Genomic DNA, 21,201 nt, shown 5'->3' on the forward strand with positions numbered 1-21,201 from the left:
GTGCCATGAAGGGCCGAAACACTACAGGTTTTCCTTACTACCGATCATTAATGATTTCATTAATGATCAGGTGTTTCTGCTCAGAGGAGAACCTCATCAACAACCCACCTGCTGAGGTGATTGGTAGTAAGGAAAACCTGCAGTGTCTCGTCCCTCGCTGCCCACCGCTGCACTAGACCATCACCTCTTCTCACCGGTGTGTTTTTATCCCCCACTGGCTGAAGGCCCAAAGGGGGATAACGTCTTGGCGGTTTGGGCCTGTCTGTCCAGATGCCCTCAGTTTCATGAGTGGGTTCCTGCATTCTGAAATCAAAACTTCTCACATTATTAGGAGGAATTTCACAAAACTTGGTGAAGAAAAAAAAAGGCCTTGTTATAGGTCGGTAATATTTTTGGTTTAAGGCGGATCATAGAAAATTCCTTTTAATTTATATTTTTCAGTACAGAATCTGAATCAACAGGCTAACTTTGAAAAGTAATCTATTTATTATTCTGTGCTGTGATTCATTAGCAAGAAATGTTTCTTTGGTTTATGAAAGAAATTGTTCAATAAATTAGTTTTTGTAAATTATGGTTTACTATATATAGGGTGTCCCAAAAAAATATGCAACATTTTATCAGCAAAGAAAATGGTCAAAGCATATGTCTAGGAAATAAATTTATGGCTGGATAGAAAGCTGAAAGGTTGAAGTTTTTCATACCAATGTCAATATTGGCCCTGCATTGTATCAGTCTAGCATAAAGTCGCTGCACCTGTTTGACACTCTTGGTCTGGTGCCAAAACTCAATAGTTTTTGTTCGCTGTAGTTTGGTTAATCTTGGCATTTTCCTGAGTCTTACTTGGCATCAATATAAACTTCAGGGTCTCTGCAAGTAAAAAGAAACACAAGTGATTGAGTTTATAGCATTTAAGGGTTAAACCGAGTGTTTTAAATGTTGTATATTTTTTGGGACACCCTATATAATCTCCAGAAGTGTCTAATTACTATGGTGTGATGTTAGTAAAAGTCAATAAAAATGACGATACAGCGCCTCCAGAAAGTATTTACGGCACTTTTTCCACATTTTGCTATGTTACAGCCTTATTCCAAAATGGATGAAATTCATTTTTCCCTTTTAAAATTCTACACATAATACCCCATAATGACAACATGAAAAGGTTTTTTTTTTTTCTAGATTTTTGTAAACATCTCTGGAGAGATCTAAAAATGGCTGTGCACCAACGCTCCCCATCCAACCTGAGGGAGCTTGAGAGGTGCTGCAAAGAGGAATGGACCAAACTGCCCAAAGATAGGTGCACCAAGCTTGTGACATCATATTAAAGAAGACTTGAGGCTGTAATCGCTGCCAAAACATGTGACTTTAGTTTTTTAACTTTTAATAAATTTGCAATAATAATAATAAAAAAAACAACCTTTTTTCATGTTGTCATTATGTGGTGTTTTGTGTAGAATTCTGAGGGGAAAATGTGAATTTACTCCATTTTGGAATAAGGCTGTAACATAACAAAATGTGTTAAAGTGAAGTGCTGTGAAAACTTTCTGGATGCTCTGTGTATCATAATATCAAATTGAAACATGATTAAATCGGCTCCCAGGTGTTGTGATGTGGATCAGGAGATTAAAGTGTTGTCATGGCGCCACGTCCACATTTCCCATAAAAAAGAAGTTTGTTAAAATTGTGCTAAAATTTCAAAATGCTCCTTTTGAACAGATTAAAAGAATCTGTTGTATGAAAGTTGTAATTTATTATGTATCAGTTGAGTTTTCCTCTAAAACCCCCAAATATAAAATTCTTCAGTGATATAAAACTAATAAAAGCACAAATGTTAGTTTGATTTGACCTCTGACCTTTTTGGTTGGGTTTTGCTGAGGAGACGTGACAGAGGAGCTAATTGAGGCAGGAAATTACTTCAGCAATCAGCCGGTGTTGTTCCCATTGTTATTGTGATTAGGACTCCTCCCCCTCCTCCTCCTCTGACAGCGTCCTGTTGGGTGAAGATTGTAGGGGGAGGAGTTTGCGGGGTAAACGCTGTGATTATGGTCATCATCGTCAGCACGGTCTTTAACATCAAAGATAATGAGGACCAAAATAAATACAGCTTCCTGTCACATGACCACGCCGCCTGTGGAAACGGCGGAAGAAAAGGCAGATCTAATTTTCCCATCAGCCCATGTGGAGCAGTGCTCACAATCCAAACCCGAGGTTTACAATGTGACGTTGGATCTAATTGCCCGCCTGTGTGTGAACCTGAGGGGTGTGGAACACACAACAAGCAGGGACGTAGTCGTCGTCATGGTGACAGGATGAGACAAAACTTCACGACAACAAAAACACTTATTTCCCAAATTTCACTTGATCAGTGTGATGAGGTGGAGTGAACATGGAGCAGCTTTTCCCCAATTATTCAGGCATTCCCACTAAATACATACTTTTCCTGTAATTATGTTTTGTAATGAAACTCAGCAGCATGGAGCAAGTTATTCTGCCCTTTTCCAGACTCCCGAGACTGGAAAATCCTGGAAAACGAACATGGATTTCAAATCACAACTGTGGTCAGCCTGGGAACAAGTTTATCACACTGATGATGGACATATTAATGAAAAACGAGAACCAGTAACAGAAATTCTAATTTCAGACCCTATTTGGAAATGATGAATAATAATTAGGGTTGAGTATCGGGAACCAGTTCTTTTCGGGTATCGTTAAGAAATTATTCGATCCACCAGCATTGATAACCTTTTTGCTTAACGATTCCCTTATCGGTCCTTCAGAGTGGCCGTTGTTTTTTGGAGGTGTTTGTCAGGAAAATGATCATTTCTCTACATTGATTACTACCCTGCAGCGGGTCTGTAATCAACTTTTCTGCAGCGCGGCTTTGCTTTGAACTTTGAACCAGTCAAAGCAATGATTAGCAGATCGAAGCAGTGCTTTGATCTGCTGGTTCATTGATGTGTTTTATTTCGCTTTATCTTAATATGTCTGTGAGTAATATTTACCTTTTCTATGTTAAACCAACCTGTTATGGTCTTCTTAAACAGCTGATAGATGTATTTTATAACTTAAAAACGGGACCAATGCTAACATGTTAGCATGTCTATGGCATTTTCAATGTTAAAGTTAGCATTAAGTTGTTCACATCTCAGCACGTTTGTGTGCATTTGTTTTCTGTATAATAATTAATGGCTCAGCGTTCGTTGTCGTAAAAGAGTCAAATGTTACAAATTGTAATTTTTTATAATTCATATATTAATACTAGTAATAATAACTCATAATAACTAGTAATGCTACAATACAATTTTAGAGAAAGAGACAAAAATAACCTGATGAAACAAAACACAACAGAAAAGACAAAACCAGCTAACAATGAAAATAAATAAATACATATAGAAATAAGTGTTTCCTGTGAACACCTAGTGACTCTTACACCTCCACTTCATCCCTGTTTTATTTAAGTTTAATGACAGTTTGTTTCGGTCCAACCATATTTTCAGTTTAATTTCTTCAGTGATTTCCTCCAGAACTATCTGCCAAACTAGAAAACTGCTGCATCCTAGTAAGAGCAGAATACTTTTTTCCACACTAAATGGATGCTGCACTCACTCCAGTTTATCGTCTGGAATAGTCCCAGATTGCATTTCAGAGCTTCCAGAATTCAAACATTTTCCTGCAGGTGGTGTTGGGGGGTAATTTTGGGTTACAGCTTTTTTGTTTTTCACCACTTTCATCCCTGAATATGTCAATCGTGAGTCACTTTTGTGAGGATTAAAGTCACTAACTGGGACTTCTGTCTTGTTGGGAGAAAGAAACGAGAATCGTCCTCTGTTCTGTTCACACAGCTCCAAACGCTGCGCGGCTCTCTGCCGAGTCAAGTTAGAACGATAGAATCCAGTCAGAATTAATAACTTCAAAGCGAAACGCCATTTAAATCAAATGACACCTCTTTCCAAATGTTGTAAAACAAACAAACTGCAATCAATCGAAACTTTTTTTTCCTCCCAAAATGAGACATCCTGCGCTGACGTGCAGCAGCCGGCTGAGCTCAGCTCAGAGATACGGAGAGACATTCATGCCAAAATGTCTGAAAGGAAATGTTTCTGACAAAAACTACAGTCCATTTATGTCCAAGGATCCAGTGACCAATTTAAAATGTTGTTGACATAGAAAACCTGTAAAGCCTACTTTTAGTACACAGAAAATTCACAAGAGGTATTGATAAGGGAATCGATAAGGAATCAGATCGATAAGCGGAATTGATAATGGCATCGATATTGATAAAATCTTATCGATACCCATCCCTAATAATAATCATGAAAAACTTAAGAATTATTGCAGAAAAATACATTTATCAAAATTTTAATTTTGTTTTATGCCTTTGGCCAATCAGAATTTGTAAAAAAAAAAATGTTAAAAAATACTGCAAATAAATTTATTGCTTTTAGCAAAAGGGCGTCTGATTTATTGTTTACAAACAGGAATGTTTATGTCTGTGGTTTTGGAGATTAGTTCGACATCAACAGTTTGGAATCTGCAACAACAGGTTTCACGTTGGAGTTAACAAACAAGACGGATGAAAAACTGACATCACAACTGACGCTGGATTTTAAACAGACAAAAGGAACGCCGAGCATGTTTCTGAGCAGTCACCACATCATAGATTCAGATTCGTCTTTAAACCAGTAATGCTGATTTAAAATCCCACGTCGCCTGAATGCAGCACGGCGAGGAGCAGCAGTGATGGACAAACCGGGGGACAGAGAGGCATTTTAATTCCAGTGTGACATGGAAGTTGGTCAAAGTCGACATCACTCTCACCACCGGAGACGAACCGGCAGCTCGGGGGCAAGGATGCAAAAGGTCACGTCGACTGGGGGGTCTGACCTATAACGAAGCAAAAACAGGATGAAAGGAGATGTTAAAACGATGTTTAACACTTTTAAATCCAGTGAATTCTGGACTAAGGTGCTGATGACCTGTGACCTCACTGCAAAAACTAAATCTTACCAACTACATTTTTCTTATTTCTCTTCAAAATGTCCATTTACACTTAATATAAAACACAATCACCTGACAAGTAAAATTTTAGTGAGACTCGAGACCTTGTTTTTGGATGATGCTTCCTGAAAATCTTGAGTGAAAACATCTTTGAAACGTCTCCTTTTGAGTCGTATCTGAGATGAAACAAGCTTATTTTGTCTCATAATAATCATTTTGAAGCTGCTCTTATTTGTAAAATAAAGCTCAAAATAATTCTTCCTGGCTAATTACAAGATTTCTACAGAATCTACAGTGAATTTGAATGTGCTCTATTTCAGAAAAATATGCTTGTAAGATTGAGGGTTTTTTTTTTGTTTTTGTTTTTTTTTGCAGAGTTATCTCAACACTATTGACTTAAAGCTGTTAATTTAAATCTGCCACAGACGAGAACAGAGGTTATGTGGTGGCTCCAGTCTGATCGTGCAGAAACACAATGGATTTTTTTTTTTTTATTAAATTTCATAAAGATGTCTGTTGTTTCTGGGGAAACGGAAGTACATTTTGGCACTGACCTGAATCTACAGCTGGTGATTTGCTTCAAACATTCTGACTCTGCTGACAGGAAATATGATTTCTAATTCAAATAGAACAGCAGTAAGTTCACTCGTCTCCCAGGAAGGTCCAGGGGTCAAATCCCACCATGCCGATCCTCCATGGACATCTGGAGTTGCATCAGAAGGGGCATTGGGTGTAAAACTCCAGACTGGGAGTTATCTAGAGCATGAGAAAAAGTGTGCATGTGTGTGTGTGAGAGAGAAATATTGAAACAAATTTGGGTTACTCTGGTGCAATCTAGGCATGAAAAAAGTTTATTAATTGATTTATGTAAATTCATAAACTTAAGCAGATTTTCTTAGTATGGCTTATCAATTCCATTTAGTGCAGATTGCAGTAGTAAAACTAGGATACTCAGAGTAATATTGTTTGAACCGTATTTTAGTTGTTAAAAATACATTTATTATTAGCATTATTATGATTATGTGAGAAAATGACTTAAAAAGTGGACCTTTACTCTATGGGGGGGGGGGGGGGGGGGTTACGCACCTGTAATGTCTCAGACAGGACAAGGAGATAAACTGGTTTATTATGTGGGACTCTGTCCCTGGTTGGCCGGTAAGAAGCTATATCACATGCAGCATGTATCAGAAACAGACTGTGTGCATATGTGAAGCAGAGGAGAGTGAAATATGTTTTTAAAAGTTGCTCTGGTGCAGCACTGACCGTGACCGTGATTGATAACTGATAACACGTCATGACTCCGATCACAACAGAAGCAATTAGCTTACCTTTAGATTATTAAAATCTTGTTACATTTCAGTTTTTGTTTGTGTTTTGCTCATTTTGATCACTAAATGTCACAGTTTGCACTCTGTGTGGCTTCAGTCAGGCCGCTGTGGAATATTATTATGACTGTATGGGCTCCAGACGTGACGCTGAAGCTCCGTCCGCAGCAGACTGGATCCTTTTCCTACCATATTTCTCACCATGGAAACCACAAATCCTGCTGGGATGAAACCTCCTGACTGCGTTTGTTTGCTGCAGACTATGAGAGACGTGATTGTTTGTTTGTGACCGTTTGGAATTCCATTGGCTGTTCTGCTTGTGGAACTCAGAGGACATTTGGTGTCAAATACTTCTGCAAAAAGAACTGAAAAAATAACAACTTAAAAAGAATTAAAAAAAAAAAACCTGGTAACGTTCAGCTGTGGAACTGGACTTGTGTTTGAGTTTGTTTTACAGTCGTGAATTTGAAGATTAAAGATTAAAGCTGCTACTTTTTTCAGAGGAAACTGTAAATGTTTTTGCACAAATGAATAAAGTCATTATATTCCTTTGATTAGATGTGGAATACGAGTACACTGTGGAATATGGTGCGTTTACTTTTTGCAACCATTGCTGACATTATTCTGTTACGGTAGAATCCGAACCTCTAGAAGTGCTGCTGAAGTGAAGCAGGTCAACGTGAGGGATTTGTTTTTGGCTGTTGGATCTCCTCAGGCAGCTTTTCCTCTTTTGAGGGAGATTGTGATTAATTTGAGTGTCTCTGTTACTACGAGTTGCACGCCGTGTTTTAGCGTAAACACAACCCGACCTCACGCACTAACGTGTGTCCTCGCTTTGTCAAACTGCATACGCCATGTTTATACCTTCTCACGGCCGGCTGGAGAAGGAAGAGTGTGTGTGTGTTGTGTTTTAGTTATTTCACCATTAAATCATAACCATAAATTCTATCAAAATCTTTCAACCTTGCATTCAAATATTTTGTCATAAATACAATTTATTTTACAAATTAAAAAAACAAATCCCAACATATAAACAATTTAAAATCCCAACGATTGGAAAAAGGCATTCATGTAGCAGCGGTGGTGGCCAAGTGGTTAGTGGGCTTGGTTTCACTGCAGAAGGTTGCAGGTTCAAACCCCACCCCTGCCACATTTCTCCATGTAATGTGGAGTTGCATCAGGAAAGGCATCCGGTGTAAAACTTGTGCCAAATCAACATGCAGGCCCACCTTGGATCTGCTGTAGCAACACAGAGTGAAAACAAGCAGCCCAAGGGTCTTATTGTTTACCAGAAGGAATTCATGTAAAAGTGTTGAAAAAAAAATCCTGCACTGATTTGTTGCTTCGTGACACACAAAAGTCTCAGTAACATGTGAAATGTTCATGTGTTCATTTCCTGACTTGTGTGAAGAAAACTGGCTGTAAAAGTGGTGATTGAGCTGTTTCACTGATGTATTTAGTCATTTTTATTTATTATATATTATGTAAACATTTTTCAGTATGAGGTGAAACTACAGAATTTTAGAAATTATTGAATAGAGAAACTGTAATTATTATTATTATTATTACTATTATTTAGGTGGTTACTGTGATTTATAAGAAACTCAAGTTGTATTCGGTCAGGATTTTACTTTAATATTACTGAGGCAGAGTATTTTCAACATGATCTTCACATCCAGAGGTCCAATATAAAACTTGTTCCAGATCCCCATGTGGACATGTTTTGGGAACGCTGAGCCAAAAATATTATTAATTATTAATATTATTATGTTATTATCAACAACTGCCTTTGTATTGTCATGTGCAAAACAGTACAAATACAAAAAATAAAAATCATCTGAAAAAGAGGCCTGTAGTTTTTGTTCATGGGGGGAAAAATTAGGATTTCAGGTTGAGGGGTAAATTGTTATATTTGAGGATTTAATTTTCTGGTGACCCACTGATGATGAAACAACATTCATGACACTTTGATTCCAGGTGACGTGAGTCTGAAACCTGCCGTCACAGACGCACTTAAAGTTTGGGTTTGGTGACACATCAGACTGTTAAAATTTGAACTGGAACCTTTTGTCTGTTTTTGCTTTGCAGCGTCTGATACTGACCAGGATGCAGCGGTGAAACTTGAGCGAGCCGAGATCGTCGCCAAATATGACAAGGTACAGTTGCACTGAGTGGACGTCACTCTTTGATCAGTGATCGTGGCTCCGGCAGGCTGATTAATTAAGCTGCCTCATTAACATTGATGAAGACAGTCAGAGCTAAATCACTGTCACCGCCAGGACGACTTTAATGGAGTCCGTGTCGCTCGCTGCGCTCCATTTCTGATCATTTTTGGAGATGAAAAATACTGTCTTTGCAGAACAGGCAGAAATTCAGAGTTTGTATTACAGACGACATTTACACGTCTATCTCTCTCTCTCACTCTCTCTCGCTCTCTCTCGCTCGCTCGCTCGCTCTCTGTCCTGACTGTTGATACTGATATTTAATTCAGGCACCTGCAGTAGATGCTTTGTAAGATTATTTATGAATAAACATCACACATCACAGTTACCTCGATGAATGATGAATTCAAGGCCGCTCATATTCTCAGCTCCTCCCTCTAGTGTTGAACACGTGCTAATGCTAAACTGTGCTGTTTGAAACCACATCTTTAGTTTTGGAAACAGTATATTGGAAAACATTGCAAATTCTCATCACGTTACAAGTACACAAGTTACATTTTTGGGAAACATCCTGATGTTACTATGAAAACATATTTTCTTGCAACCAACTTTGTTTTAAAGTCTGCTACAAGCTAACGAGCTGAGATACCTGCCAAGCTGTTGTAGCGACAAGGCTGGTTTAGCTAGCATGGTTGCCAACCACAAGTTAATGTGAGTTAATATTATCTTACAGGTAAATGTAGACTGTCTTACGGGTTATATGTTGGCAGAACAGTTTTTATAAATTAGCGTATCCGTGTGTCGGAATGCCCAGTGCAAAGTTCTGCCTGGTGGGTGGACACACGTGCACGCGGCCAATATTACTTTTATTGGAACGCAATAAAATATCTGATTTCATTGCAGATAACTCATTGGTTTAGTGCCAGATCTGTTCCGTCTTTGCACAACTCTTGTAAGTTCTCAAATTGGCGTCATCATCATTCGACTGACTGATTTTACAAAAAAAATGACGTGTGTGTGTGTGTGTGTGTGTGTGTGTAAAATAATGAATGAATTAAAAAAAATTCCCGTGTTATTGTTCATCACTGGGTAAATTTTCGTCATTCAGGAAAGACCAGCGCACACTGATGATGTCATCACGAGTATGATGCGGAAGCAACAAGAAAAGCCTCGTGAAAATGAATTTTTTGTTGTTTTTTTTTTTATGATGAAAATCAATTTAAATCAGGGTGGGCAGTTAAGAAATTTTCATTTAAAAGGGGGGTGGGCTGATGCTCAAGCGGATACAGTAAGTGTCAGCCAGCTAGTGTAGCTAGTTAGCGGCCTGAGTTTTGAACATAGTTCACTGCAGTCAGAAACCCAGAGAAATATTCATGTTAATTATGCAAACAACTTTTTGTCCCTAGATGATCTGTGTGAACTGACAGATTGACCTTTGCCCTGGTTGACCCACCCATAAACTCTTCTTTCACTAATACATAAATGTGCTGATTAAATTGAATTTCCATCTCTCAAAACATCCATATGTTCATGTTCCACGTGGTGTCGTGCTGGAACCTTCTTCAGATCGCCGTCACGCTCGCTCTCGTTGATGATCTCTCCCGATGTCGTTCCTCCTCTCACTTCTGGGTTCCTTCATTTTATTTTCATTATCTCGGACTTGTTCTTCAGAGACCTGCAGTCAGACGGTGACACAGGTGCACGTCTGGATGTTGATTTCATACCACTTACCAGCTGCACGCACACTTTCACACTCACACGTCTGCACAGGCACAGTTTCTCAAGGGCATCGGCGTCGTACCCTCGCCCGTAATCATGAACCAATCAAAAGATAATTCTCTGCCCCCGAGGCGTGTGGCTGCCGTGTAATTGGCCACTCAATCACACGAGCTACTGTTCACTTCCTTTCAGTTCATAACCTTCGTTACACGCTAACAGCTGATGAGTAAACCTATCGCTTATGGTTTTGTAATTAATCTAAATCATCTAATCTATTAAAATACCTGAAAATACTGATGAAAAAATTTATTTCAGGAGACCCCAGAGCTCACTGTAAGTGCTCAGTGTGACCTCACAGTGGAACTGGAACTATAAATTGATGTATTTTACTGATAAAAACTTAAAATGTTTTCAAAAAGCATCATGATAATAAACTGATAGACATCTTTAGTTTTAGCAGCGTGTTTCTGTGCAGAAAAGGTCTTTGTGTCGGATTCACTCATGAGCTGAGAAACAAAAAACAAGGAATTTAACTGCATCCAATTTTCATGGAAACTGGCAGAATTTTTGGACCAACCCTAAAAGAGAGTCTGTTAAATTTTGGACAAATCCAGAGAGGCAGAGCCAAGAAATCTGTGAAGAATTGCCCAGAGGAGGGAAAATAAATCAACATTTATAAAGTTGTAGAGCCTAATGGTCTGGAGGTGGTGCTGTTGTGTTGAAGGTGCGAAGACAAGAAATATGAAAATGAAGTTTCCAGATGTTCAACAAGTCACATGCAGTAATCACATAATCCACAAAACCCGGATCGGGTCTGGAACAGATACCGTTAATGTTTTGGAGAACGTTCTTTTTGCGCTTGCTCACAATGTTTTCTTCTGGTTTCTTGGTTCCAGGGGAAAGAGGCCACCGTGGAGCCATGGGAGGACACCAACTTCCACCTCTATAAAGTCGTCGACCGCTTCGGATTCGTCCAGTAAGGTCACTCCCATCAGGCAGCACCATGATGTGGTTAAATTATTGACCTTCAAAGATGAGTGTGAACAGAAGCTCCGCTGGGAAGGAAAAGGAGCGAAAAGGAGAAGCCGTGAAGCTGATGAGTGCGTGTGTGGTTTTAGATGAACGCCAGCACGCGGACGCAGGAAGCTGCTGGTTCACCATAATCACAGTGTTCTGTGTTTAAGCTACCGTCAGCGGTCGAAGCCAAACATCTGGACAACCAGACAGATGGGTGGGAGAAGAAAGAAAACTGGGTTCAAACGGGAAAATTAGCACTTTGTTTTTAATTTGTGGGAATAATTTTTTGTTGAAGTGAAGCTGAGACAAACTGGAGGATTTCATGTCCTCTGCTGTTTCCTGTTTGTGTCGGACAACGAGATGTTTCTTCTTCCTTCTTAATTTGACTTGAAGCAGCAGAATATGTGACGCATTTTTATCTTTAATCACGTTTTCTGACGTCGTTTGTCTGCTTTTCTTCTCTCCTCGGCAGTGAGAATGAGCTGCCATCCTACGACTCTGTGGAGGAGAAGGTGAGTTGGCGTCCACGCGTCAGTAACCGTAGCTCAGCACTCTGTGGCAGTGGATGTGGCCTCCTTTAAGCCTTTAATCTTTAAATTGTAATTGCAACTTTTAAGAAAGTGAAGGTTGCTCTTACTGTCAGGTTCTGCTGCAGATCATTCTGGTAACTTTTTTCTATAATATCCTGATGCTTTTGAGTAAAAATAGACACGATTGTGTTTTTTGAGTCGGTCACAATGAGCACCGTCCAAAATGAGTCGAGGGATCAGGAAGAATATCCAGCTTAAATTTTGCCAAACCAAGCATGCAGATCACAAATCGGAAGAAGAGACGGCGGCAGCACGAGAGGAGGAACGTTGTTGGTGTAGAAGTGAGAGTCTGGACTTTGAATGTTGGCAGTTTGACTGGAAAAGGGAGAGAGCTGAGTGATATGACGGAGAGAAGAACGATGGAGGCCGAGTGGTTCCAGTGGTTGTATCGTGGTGTGGACGGGAGGAGAAATGATGTTGGTCATTCTAAAGGAAGAGTATATTATGAGCGTGTTGAAGGTGAAATGAGTGTCTGACTGGAAGTTGGAGGGGTAATGATGAATGTCATCAGTGCATATGCCCCACAGGTAGGTTGCGAGATGGAGAAAGATTTGTGGAGTGAGTTAGATGAGGAGGTGAAGAGTGAACCCACATATGAAAGTGTGATGATCAGTGGCCATGTTGGTGAAGATGACAGAGGTGACGAGGAAGTAATGGGTAGAGAAGGTATCAAGGACAGGGTGAGACTGAGACAGGTCCCACAGGAAAGTCTGGAAATACCCCTTTAGACTTTATATCTCCAGCTGCTGGAAGTGAAGTTTGGTTTATCAGAAAAGCAGCAAATTCAAGAGAAAACTGACAGAATTCAATCTTGTTTTGATTCAGCACAAACACACGGAGCTGGAGAGGATCAGCAAATGGCTGAAGATGCTGAAGAGCTGGGACAAATACAAGAACAGTGAAAAGGTGATTTTCTTTTTCTCTTCTCGTTCTGACGCCGTCTGTTCCTCATAGTCAGTCTGTCGTTTACATGTGTTGATGAAAATGTTCTGTCAGTTTGTGTTTAAATTCCACCTGATGCAGAAAGAGTTTGTTGTTGGAAAATACTGAGTCAACAGTTTGACAGAAGTGATTAGGAATAAATATTTTATTCCTTTTACTTTCAGGAACACCAGCAGCAAATAAAAACAACTTTTTGACAATAAATCATGATTAGACGAGATACAAAACCCCAATTCCAATGAAGTTGGGACGTTGTGTAAAATGTAAATAAAAACAGAATACAATGATTTTCAAATCCTCTTCAACCTATATTCAACTGAATACACCACAAAGACAAGATATTTAATGTTCAAACTGATCAACTTTATTGTTTTTGTGCAAATATTTGCTCATTTTGAAATGGATGTCTGCAACACATCAAAATTACTGCACGGATTTTGATGAAATTTTCAGAGATTCACAGATAGATGTTAGGCCATGGAAGACTCCACTGAATTTTGGAGGTGATCCAGATTCACATTCTGGATCAAGACTTCACTTTATATAGGATTATGTAAAAAAAAAAAAAAGCCTCCTGTCATCTGTCCGTCTGCAGGAGACCATGGTGTAGCATCGAGTTTTTGTTTGTTTTGTTGTTTTACACTTTTTGCCTTTTCTTTCTGTCTGCGCCTGCGCAAATGACTTATCAGTCCAATGTGTGAATGACAATCTCTGCTGCTTTTGCTGCACGTGCACCGTGGTGCCTGCTGAGGCTGCCGCTGTCGCTCCTTCCTCCTCGCGTCACGTCATTCGCAGGCGTTGCTAAGCACGTTGCTTTTAATGCTCACAGATGGAGTGCCTGGATGTGTGACTGGGTCAATTGACCAAAAACGCGCCTCATATTTCAAAGTAAGTCGTGGGTAGTGCCCAAACCATTTCAATTTAAGCGGAAAAAAATAGCTGGCTTTTAATACCTAATGATGCTGTGACATGATTTATTTTTATGGGCTGTTTTAGCTTTTTTTGTGTGTGTTTTGTATGCGTAAAATGGTGGGGGGTCAAGAGGGCCCTGGTTGGGAGGTTTTCAGCCATGCCAATGCTCCCCAGAACCATTTTACTGAAAAAAGTCTGAAGGACCTAAATGACGTTGAGATGTTTAGGAGCTTCGCTTGTTAATGTTGGTGACATTAACATATTATTTACTGTTGTTGTAAATGATATTGATCACTCAATAAATCTGCCGATCTTGAGAATACAGAAGTTTCTGTTCTTGATATTCTACTTAGCAATGATATTTTCATGAATACCTTTAATGTATCATTAAAGCCAACAATAGTTTATTAACAAATCATGTCTTCATACGGCAAAACAATTTTGAACTGTGGTTTATCACATACAACTGACATGATATATTTAGATAAACCTACGTCGATGTTCGGTCCAAGGCTTTGCCTTCGTTATGTTACCCTGCATCAGTGAGGCGGGGAGCCTCTGTGATGTGGACCCGGGTTTCTGTGTTGTGTTCAGAGTTGGAGGCTGGCGCGGGTTAAGCCCCTCCTCTTTCAGTGCTGTTCTAACCAGGTATGGGAGGGTTACTTTAAAAATGTATTCCAATACAGTTACTAGTTACCTGTTGAAAAATGTAGTCAGTAACATAATCCAAGTACCATAATATTAAAGTAATGTAATTTGATTACTTTTAATTACTTCTGGATTACGCCAATATCAAATATGCTAATACAGACAAAAGAAACTAAATATAAATATTCTTGACCACATAGTACAGTTTATTAAGCAAAAATAAAACTTTCTTTTCCATGACATACTCTGTTTTACTTCACATTATGAATTAAGAGCACCACAATATTGTTTTAAACACACCCAGTGTTCACCTGCTAAATTTTCAACAAAAAATGCCAAACAAATGAAGGATAATGAAAACTCAGGCGTGTGCGGATGAATTTGTAATTAAAAGTGGCAGAACAATATACAAAACAAAAAAAAGTCTACTACTTGTTCAGTAAACATAAAATTATCTTACTTTAGTCTTTCACATAGCATTCGCACCACGTTTAACATATCAGTCCACTTATTGAACTTTCAAAATAAGAACAAAAGCATAATGAAAACCATCAAGTAAATCCTGTCAGTAAGGAGGCGTGGTCACCATTTTAATTCCGGGCAAGTTAGTGATTTGTGTGCATAGAAGTTCAAGAAACAGGTGGAATATGCCGGAAAGCTGCGCATGTTGGCAAAGATACAAACGGAGGAACAAGGGAGACAATATTTCCTTCCATAAGTGGTTTTGGTTCTTCTTGTCACTTTGTCTGTGATATTTGGATGATAAACAGCTGTATGTCTCCTGCCGTACCTGTCGCCCGATGACACGGACCATTAACTCTTCACTTATATCTAGTTGATATTTTCCACTGCTAGACCAATGTCTAGTTAAAATACTTGTTGTTAGTGATTAAAATTGTTCGACAAGACTGGGGATTTTTTTTAATTTGCACCTTAAAATAATATAATGACCCGCGCTGTGCCGCTCACAGTCACACCCACACATAGAGATGTGTACCCACACCACTGACTTCATGAATGAAACTCGGTCAATAAAGGATATCCATCCATCCATCCATTTTCTTCCGCTTTATCCGGAGTCGGGTCGCGGGGGCAGCAGCTCAAGCAAAGCCGCCCAGACTTCCCGATCCACACACACCTCCCCCAGCTCCTCCGGGGGAACCCCAAGGCATTCCCAAGCCAGCCGAGAGATGTAATCCTTCCAGCGTGTCCTGGGTCTTCCCCGGGGCCTCCTCCCAATGGGACGTGCCCGGAACACCTCTCCAGCGAGGTGTCCAGGGGGCATCCGGAAAAGATGCCCGAGCCACCTCAACTGACTCCTTTCGACGTGGAGGAGCAGCGGCTCGACTCCGAGCTCCTCCCGAGTGACCGAGCTCCTCACCCTATCTCTAAGGGAGCGCCCAGCCACCCTGCGGAGGAAACTCATCTCGGCCACTTGTACTCGCGATCTCGTTCTTTCAGTCACGAGCCAAATCTCATGACCATAGGTGAGGATCGGAACGTAGATCGGTCGGTAAATCGAGAGCTTTGCCCCCCTACTCAGCTCTCTCTTCACGACGGCCCGATACAGCGACCGCATCACTGCAGACGCTGCACCGATCCGTCTATCGATCTCACGCTCCATCCGTCCCTCACTCGTGAACAAGACCCCGAGATACTTAAACTCCTCCACTTGAGGCAAGGAGGAGTTTAAGTATCTCGGGGTCTTGTTCACGAGTGAGGGACGGATCAATAAAGGATAATTGTGTAAAAATATAATATGTATTGTAATGGTTTTAGGAGCTGCGCTGAACAGCAGCAGCAGGACGCCTCAGCTCAGCAGCTTGAACAGCACAGATCCGTGTAACTTTCAAACCTGATATTTGGGAATGTGTGTGTCAGAGTAAGTTTAATACTTTCCTGACATAATTTAATGTAAATTAATTTTACTGGCTCGATATCCAGGACAAAATGGCATTTTAACACATATTTTGCAAGCATTTTTCTGAGTGTGATCAGTTGCGAATCCCCATTGAAAATGCATTAACATCCAGGAACTTCATCAATATTTTGCCCTGTTAGGAGACGTCATGTCACTGTTCATGAAGGGACGTTTTCGTTTCAAAGAAAAAATATATATACAGATAATATCATAAAATGCATTAAAATTGTAATCCTGCGAACTAATTCCAATTTTTACTCTCTAATCTGAATACGTCTTTTTTTCTGTAACTGTAGCGGAATACAGTTACCTTTTTTGTATCCTAATTACATAACGCCGTTACATGTATTCCGTTACTCCCCAAGCCTGGTTCTAACAGTGCGCTCCTGCTTCCAGCTGGTTCGGAGGATCTATAAGGGGATTCCTCTGCAACTCCGAGGCGAGGTGTGGGGTCTGCTGCTTGACATCCCCAAAATGAAGCAGGAGAAGAAAGACTTCTATGAGGTACGAAGCCCATCAAACACTCGCGGCAGCTTCATTGACATGTTAAGACACACAGCCGCTACATTGTGTTTATGGGAGTCGTCTTGTTAGTGCAGCGGTATTCAACGCATTCCAGAAAGGGCCGAGATGGTCCAGGGTTTCTTTGCAACCACACCTTCCACCAGGTGATTTCACTGATTAACTGATTTGTGATAAAGCACTGCATAAATAAAGTGATTGTTTTAGTTGAAAGAACAATGACATTGGTCATTTTAAGACCAGTGACACAAGAACACCTTTTCAAAGTGCAGCCAGCTATTCATTCTTCAGAATATTTAGGCATTTTAAATGTAAAACCTATTTATCCTAAATAAAACCACACAACTAAAACAATAAAATGGACAGTCGGGATCTGTAAAAAAAAAAAAAAAAAAAAAAGCTGCACTTAATTAAATAAACAAAGTGGTTTTAAACAAACATGCTACTGGTTAATTGGTTGGTCTCTTTTTAACCCTAAAACATTTTCACACTGAAGCAGTGTCTTTGAAATGACTCCATTTGGACTTTTTAAAAATATTGCAGCTGGATTTATGCAGTCATTTGTAAAACACTGTTAGTGTGTTATCTTGGGATTACTGGGAGTGCCCTTGCATGGTTTACATCATACTTGACCAGTCGTTTGTGTTTTGCACAGTAACACTACCTCTAACCTTAGTGACATGAAATTTGGGGTTCCACAGGGGTCGGTCTTCGGCCCCCTGCTTTTCTCCCTTTATATAGCACCCCTTGGGCACATATTGTGGCATTTTGGGATTACCTTTCATTGCTCTGCAAATGATACTGTTATACATGCCGATAACTGCTAGTAATCTCATTCACATATATCCTTAGAAGATTGCCTTGCATCAGTGAGAAGCTGGATGTCTAGAAACTTCCTATGTTTAAACTCTGATAAGACTGAAATGATGGTTCTTGGTCCAGTGAGACATCGGCATCAATTTGACCAGTTAACGCTCAGCCTAGGCTCATGTGTCATACATCACACTGACAAAGTGAGGAACCTTGGGGTAATGTTTGATCCTACATTGTCCTTTGACCTCCACATTCGAAATATTACGAGGACTGTTTTCTTCCACCTGTGAAATGTAGCAAAGATTCGTCCCATCCTGTCTATGGCTGATGCTGAGACCCTGATTCATGCATTTATCTCTTCTAGATTGGTCTACTGCAATGTTCTGTTTTCTGGTTTACCGCAGTCCAGCATTAGGGCTCTCCAATTGGTTCAAAATGCTGCAGCCAGACTTTTGACACGAAGCAGAAAGTTTGACCACATTACACCTATTTTGGCATCTCTTCACTGGCTTCCTGTCCCTGTGAGATCAGATTTTAAGGTTCTGCAGCTAGTCTATAAAATTGTTCACGGACTGGCACCTCCCTACATAGCTGACTTAATTAAACCCTTGTTATCGTCACTTTGCCTGTTTCACTGCTGCTCTGTGTGTGTGGTTTAAATGCTGTTCTAATCCTGAACAAATGTTGACATTCTTACGTAAAGACTTGTTTCGCTCTAATTTATGAGTTGAGACGCGGCCGCTTAAAACTGTTCAGGTTTGCTTGTTTGCGCATTTTTCAGACTTGAAGGAAATTTGTGATGTTGTGTGTGTGTGCGCTGAATAAATGTTCCAGAAGCTGAAGGCGAGTGCGAGAGGACTTTCTCCGGATATCCGTCAGATTGATTTGGATGTAAACCGGACCTACAGGGACCACGTCATGTTCATGAATCGCTACGACGTCAAGTGGGTGCAAAATACATGTGCGCACTGACGATAATAATAAACAAGAATAAATAAAGATTGGTTTTGTTGCCAGTCACATAAAAACATCACAAACCCTTTTACATTCTCAATTATTTTCTACTTTTTGGTATCTTTAATCACTGCTGTGACATTAAAATCATTTATTCAGTGGATTTTTTTTCCCTTCAGTTTGTATTTGTGATGCGCGTGCATACACACACACACAAGTTTAAAAGTAAGAGAAAACTGAACCAAAGTCATCAGTGTAGATCCTGGTGTGCGTGTTTTGACTGTGTGTTTGTTGTCAGGCAGCAGGCTCTGTTCCACGTGCTCACGGCGTACTCCATCTACAACAGGGTGAGTCCTCCTCTGCACAAAACCGGCCTCCAATGTGACCTTCCTGTTACTTATCATTTAAAAAAAACAATGCAGATCTTTTTACTCTGGATTTTGGATTTGGTGAAACAATTAAATGCTGTATTTATTCACTGAGTATTTTCAACATGTAAACTTAAATATTTAGATGAACAAACTGTGGAACCTGCTTCACAGGAACATCACAATGGACCAGAGAGAAAAACATCCCCAATGACCAGATGCAGAATCCTGTCTGGATGGGAAAAAAAAAACAAACAGCTTTAGAATTCATACGAGTGCAGGTTTAATTTCTAATATTAAATGTCTTCTGTTGACTCGCTGTTTGATTCAATAAATTGTTCAAATTTACAGAACGGAGCTTTGATAATCAGTCATTAAGCAGCTTTGGAAAAGAAAGATAGTGACAAACGTAGTTTCAACCACACCTGCTCCTAATTTCCATCATCCACCCAGCAAGTGGCAGGATGGGCACACAGATATTAATTACATCAACAAAACAAAGTGATCCGTTTTGTCCAAGTTAACCAAACACTTCTCTGTTTGTCACCGTTAGTTACAGGATAACTGATTGTTTCTGAGTTCATGTGTTCATAGATGGGAGATGAATTCATGCATTCAGTTGACTGCCAAAAGAAGTGCAGCGTATATGTAGTTTTACATCATGTTGTTGTGTCACTAAGACGCCGTCTGTCCACGTCCGAGCTGAAACTAAACTGTGTGAGTGACACCAGAACGTTTGATTTCCGGCGTAAACTGAATTCCCGGTAAAAGTTCCCCTGATCGGAGTCCGGTTGTTGGCATCGTTAATCCGTCTGTGTGTTTACAGGAAGTGGGCTACTGTCAGGGGATGAGCCAGATCACAGCCCTGTTGCTGATCTACTTGAACGAAGAGGACGCCTTCTGGGCGCTGGTCAAACTCCTGTCTGGACACAAGCACGCCATGCACGGTAGCGCCCCCACTCACTTCCAGAAGTGGCTAACAAACACAGAAACAAAAAACATCACTGTTTTATGATCTTATCTTTATTCACAAATTTTACAATTTTTGATAAATCAAAAACACCGACAGTAAATCTGGATTCACACCGAACTGTTTGAGAAAAAACGTACAGTAACATGATAAACGTTCTTCAAGGACAGATTTACCGCGAGGTAACGTGACTGGTGGAAATGAAGTCCAAAGATGTATTCACTGATTGGAAATGTTCATGTGTTCATCCCCTGACCTGTCTGACTTTAATTTCTAAAGAAGGTGCTAAAGGGTTTTGGTGACACATATTTCTAGTCACTTTTTTTTTGTTCTCCATCTTGTTGAACATTTTCGTAACTTCGAGTCGGGACGTAGCCTCAAGCCTCGCGGCTGTCTTCACTTCTTCCAGGTTTTTTTGTTCCCGGCTTTCCGAAACTGATGCGATTTCAGGAGCATCACGACCGCATCCTGAAGAAGATGATTCCAAAACTGAAGCAGCACCTGGTGAGTCAAACAAAACCAGATCAGCCTTAAATAATGACAAAAGGTTTTCTTCAAAAGTACAACACAAACTGAGCTTGTTGTTGTTGTTTTTGCCTGTTGATCGCACTGACTGATTTCATTTTGGGTTTGTTTGTGCTGCGGCAGGACAACCAGGAGGTGTTCACCAGCCTGTACACCATGAAGTGGTTCTTCCAGTGTTTCCTGGACAGAGTGAGTACGCAGAGCGTGGAAATCCTGCAAACGGGTAAAATGGTCATTATGGGGGCTTGTCTGAGTGATGTCACGTTATGTACATGCCACAGGACCTGACAGTAACTACAAGGTGCTCACACGGCCTTAACTGAGAACATCCAGGTGGGGCGCTGTGTCATATTCTTCACCAGGTTTCATTACGTTCTAACATTTACATTTTTTTTTCCACTTGTTAAATACAAAAATCAAACATGTACAGCAACAACACAAAACGTCTGAGAAAATAAACAGTTTAGTAATCAGACATTTAAACTGATGAAGTTATTTATTCAATCGGACGTTAGCAGCGTCACAAAGTACAGTTACGTATCTACAACGTTTCAGTCTGAGTTGAACCTTCTTTCTAGTTTTCAGTGTTTTCCTGAGAATCTTTTACAGCAACACTCAATATTTTATAATAAAACATAAAACTATAAAATACAGTAGTTGCAAAAACCGATACTGGACTGTGCAGAGGTCAGAGACGCCCTCTTGCCTAAAGGTTTTTCTGTGGTACTCAGGGATGCTTATTCGCCATCTCTGGATGGTTTTCCGTCTATTTGTAAATTCTTGCTGTCTAAAAGAAATGCAGGGCTGTGAAAAATCCG

At 40.1% G+C, this 21,201-nt stretch overlaps 2 protein-coding genes across 4 annotated transcripts in view; one reads left to right on the top strand and one right to left on the bottom strand.

Moving 5' to 3' along the window:
* The window catches only part of usp6nl (USP6 N-terminal like), a 44,537-nt gene that overhangs the window by 14,755 nt on the left and 8,581 nt on the right, over window positions 1-21,201 (top strand). The window contains exons 2-11 of the mRNA XM_034163126.1: window positions 8,409-8,476; window positions 11,098-11,177; window positions 11,691-11,730; window positions 12,634-12,714; window positions 16,628-16,735; window positions 18,401-18,510; window positions 18,819-18,867; window positions 19,715-19,835; window positions 20,268-20,362; window positions 20,507-20,572. Of these exons, the coding sequence (XP_034019017.1) occupies window positions 8,409-8,476; window positions 11,098-11,177; window positions 11,691-11,730; window positions 12,634-12,714; window positions 16,628-16,735; window positions 18,401-18,510; window positions 18,819-18,867; window positions 19,715-19,835; window positions 20,268-20,362; window positions 20,507-20,572 (818 nt within the window). The remainder of the gene's footprint in view (window positions 1-8,408; window positions 8,477-11,097; window positions 11,178-11,690; window positions 11,731-12,633; window positions 12,715-16,627; window positions 16,736-18,400; window positions 18,511-18,818; window positions 18,868-19,714; window positions 19,836-20,267; window positions 20,363-20,506; window positions 20,573-21,201) is intronic.
* echdc3 (enoyl CoA hydratase domain containing 3) overlaps window positions 4,694-21,201 on the bottom strand; it is a 38,020-nt gene continuing 21,512 nt past the window's right edge. Inside the window, exon 7 of one of the 3 annotated variants that reach the window (XM_034163129.1) lies at window positions 4,694-4,881. The gene's annotated coding sequence lies outside the window, so the exon portion shown is untranslated. Of the gene's footprint in view, window positions 4,882-19,726; window positions 19,865-20,486; window positions 20,597-21,201 lie in introns of those variants that run through there. The other 2 variants (XM_034163128.1, XM_034163127.1) reach the window with 2 other exon arrangements.

The sequence above is a fragment of the Thalassophryne amazonica genome, chromosome 22, assembly GCF_902500255.1.
Source record: "Thalassophryne amazonica chromosome 22, fThaAma1.1, whole genome shotgun sequence".
Taxonomy (NCBI): Eukaryota; Metazoa; Chordata; class Actinopteri; order Batrachoidiformes; family Batrachoididae; genus Thalassophryne; species Thalassophryne amazonica.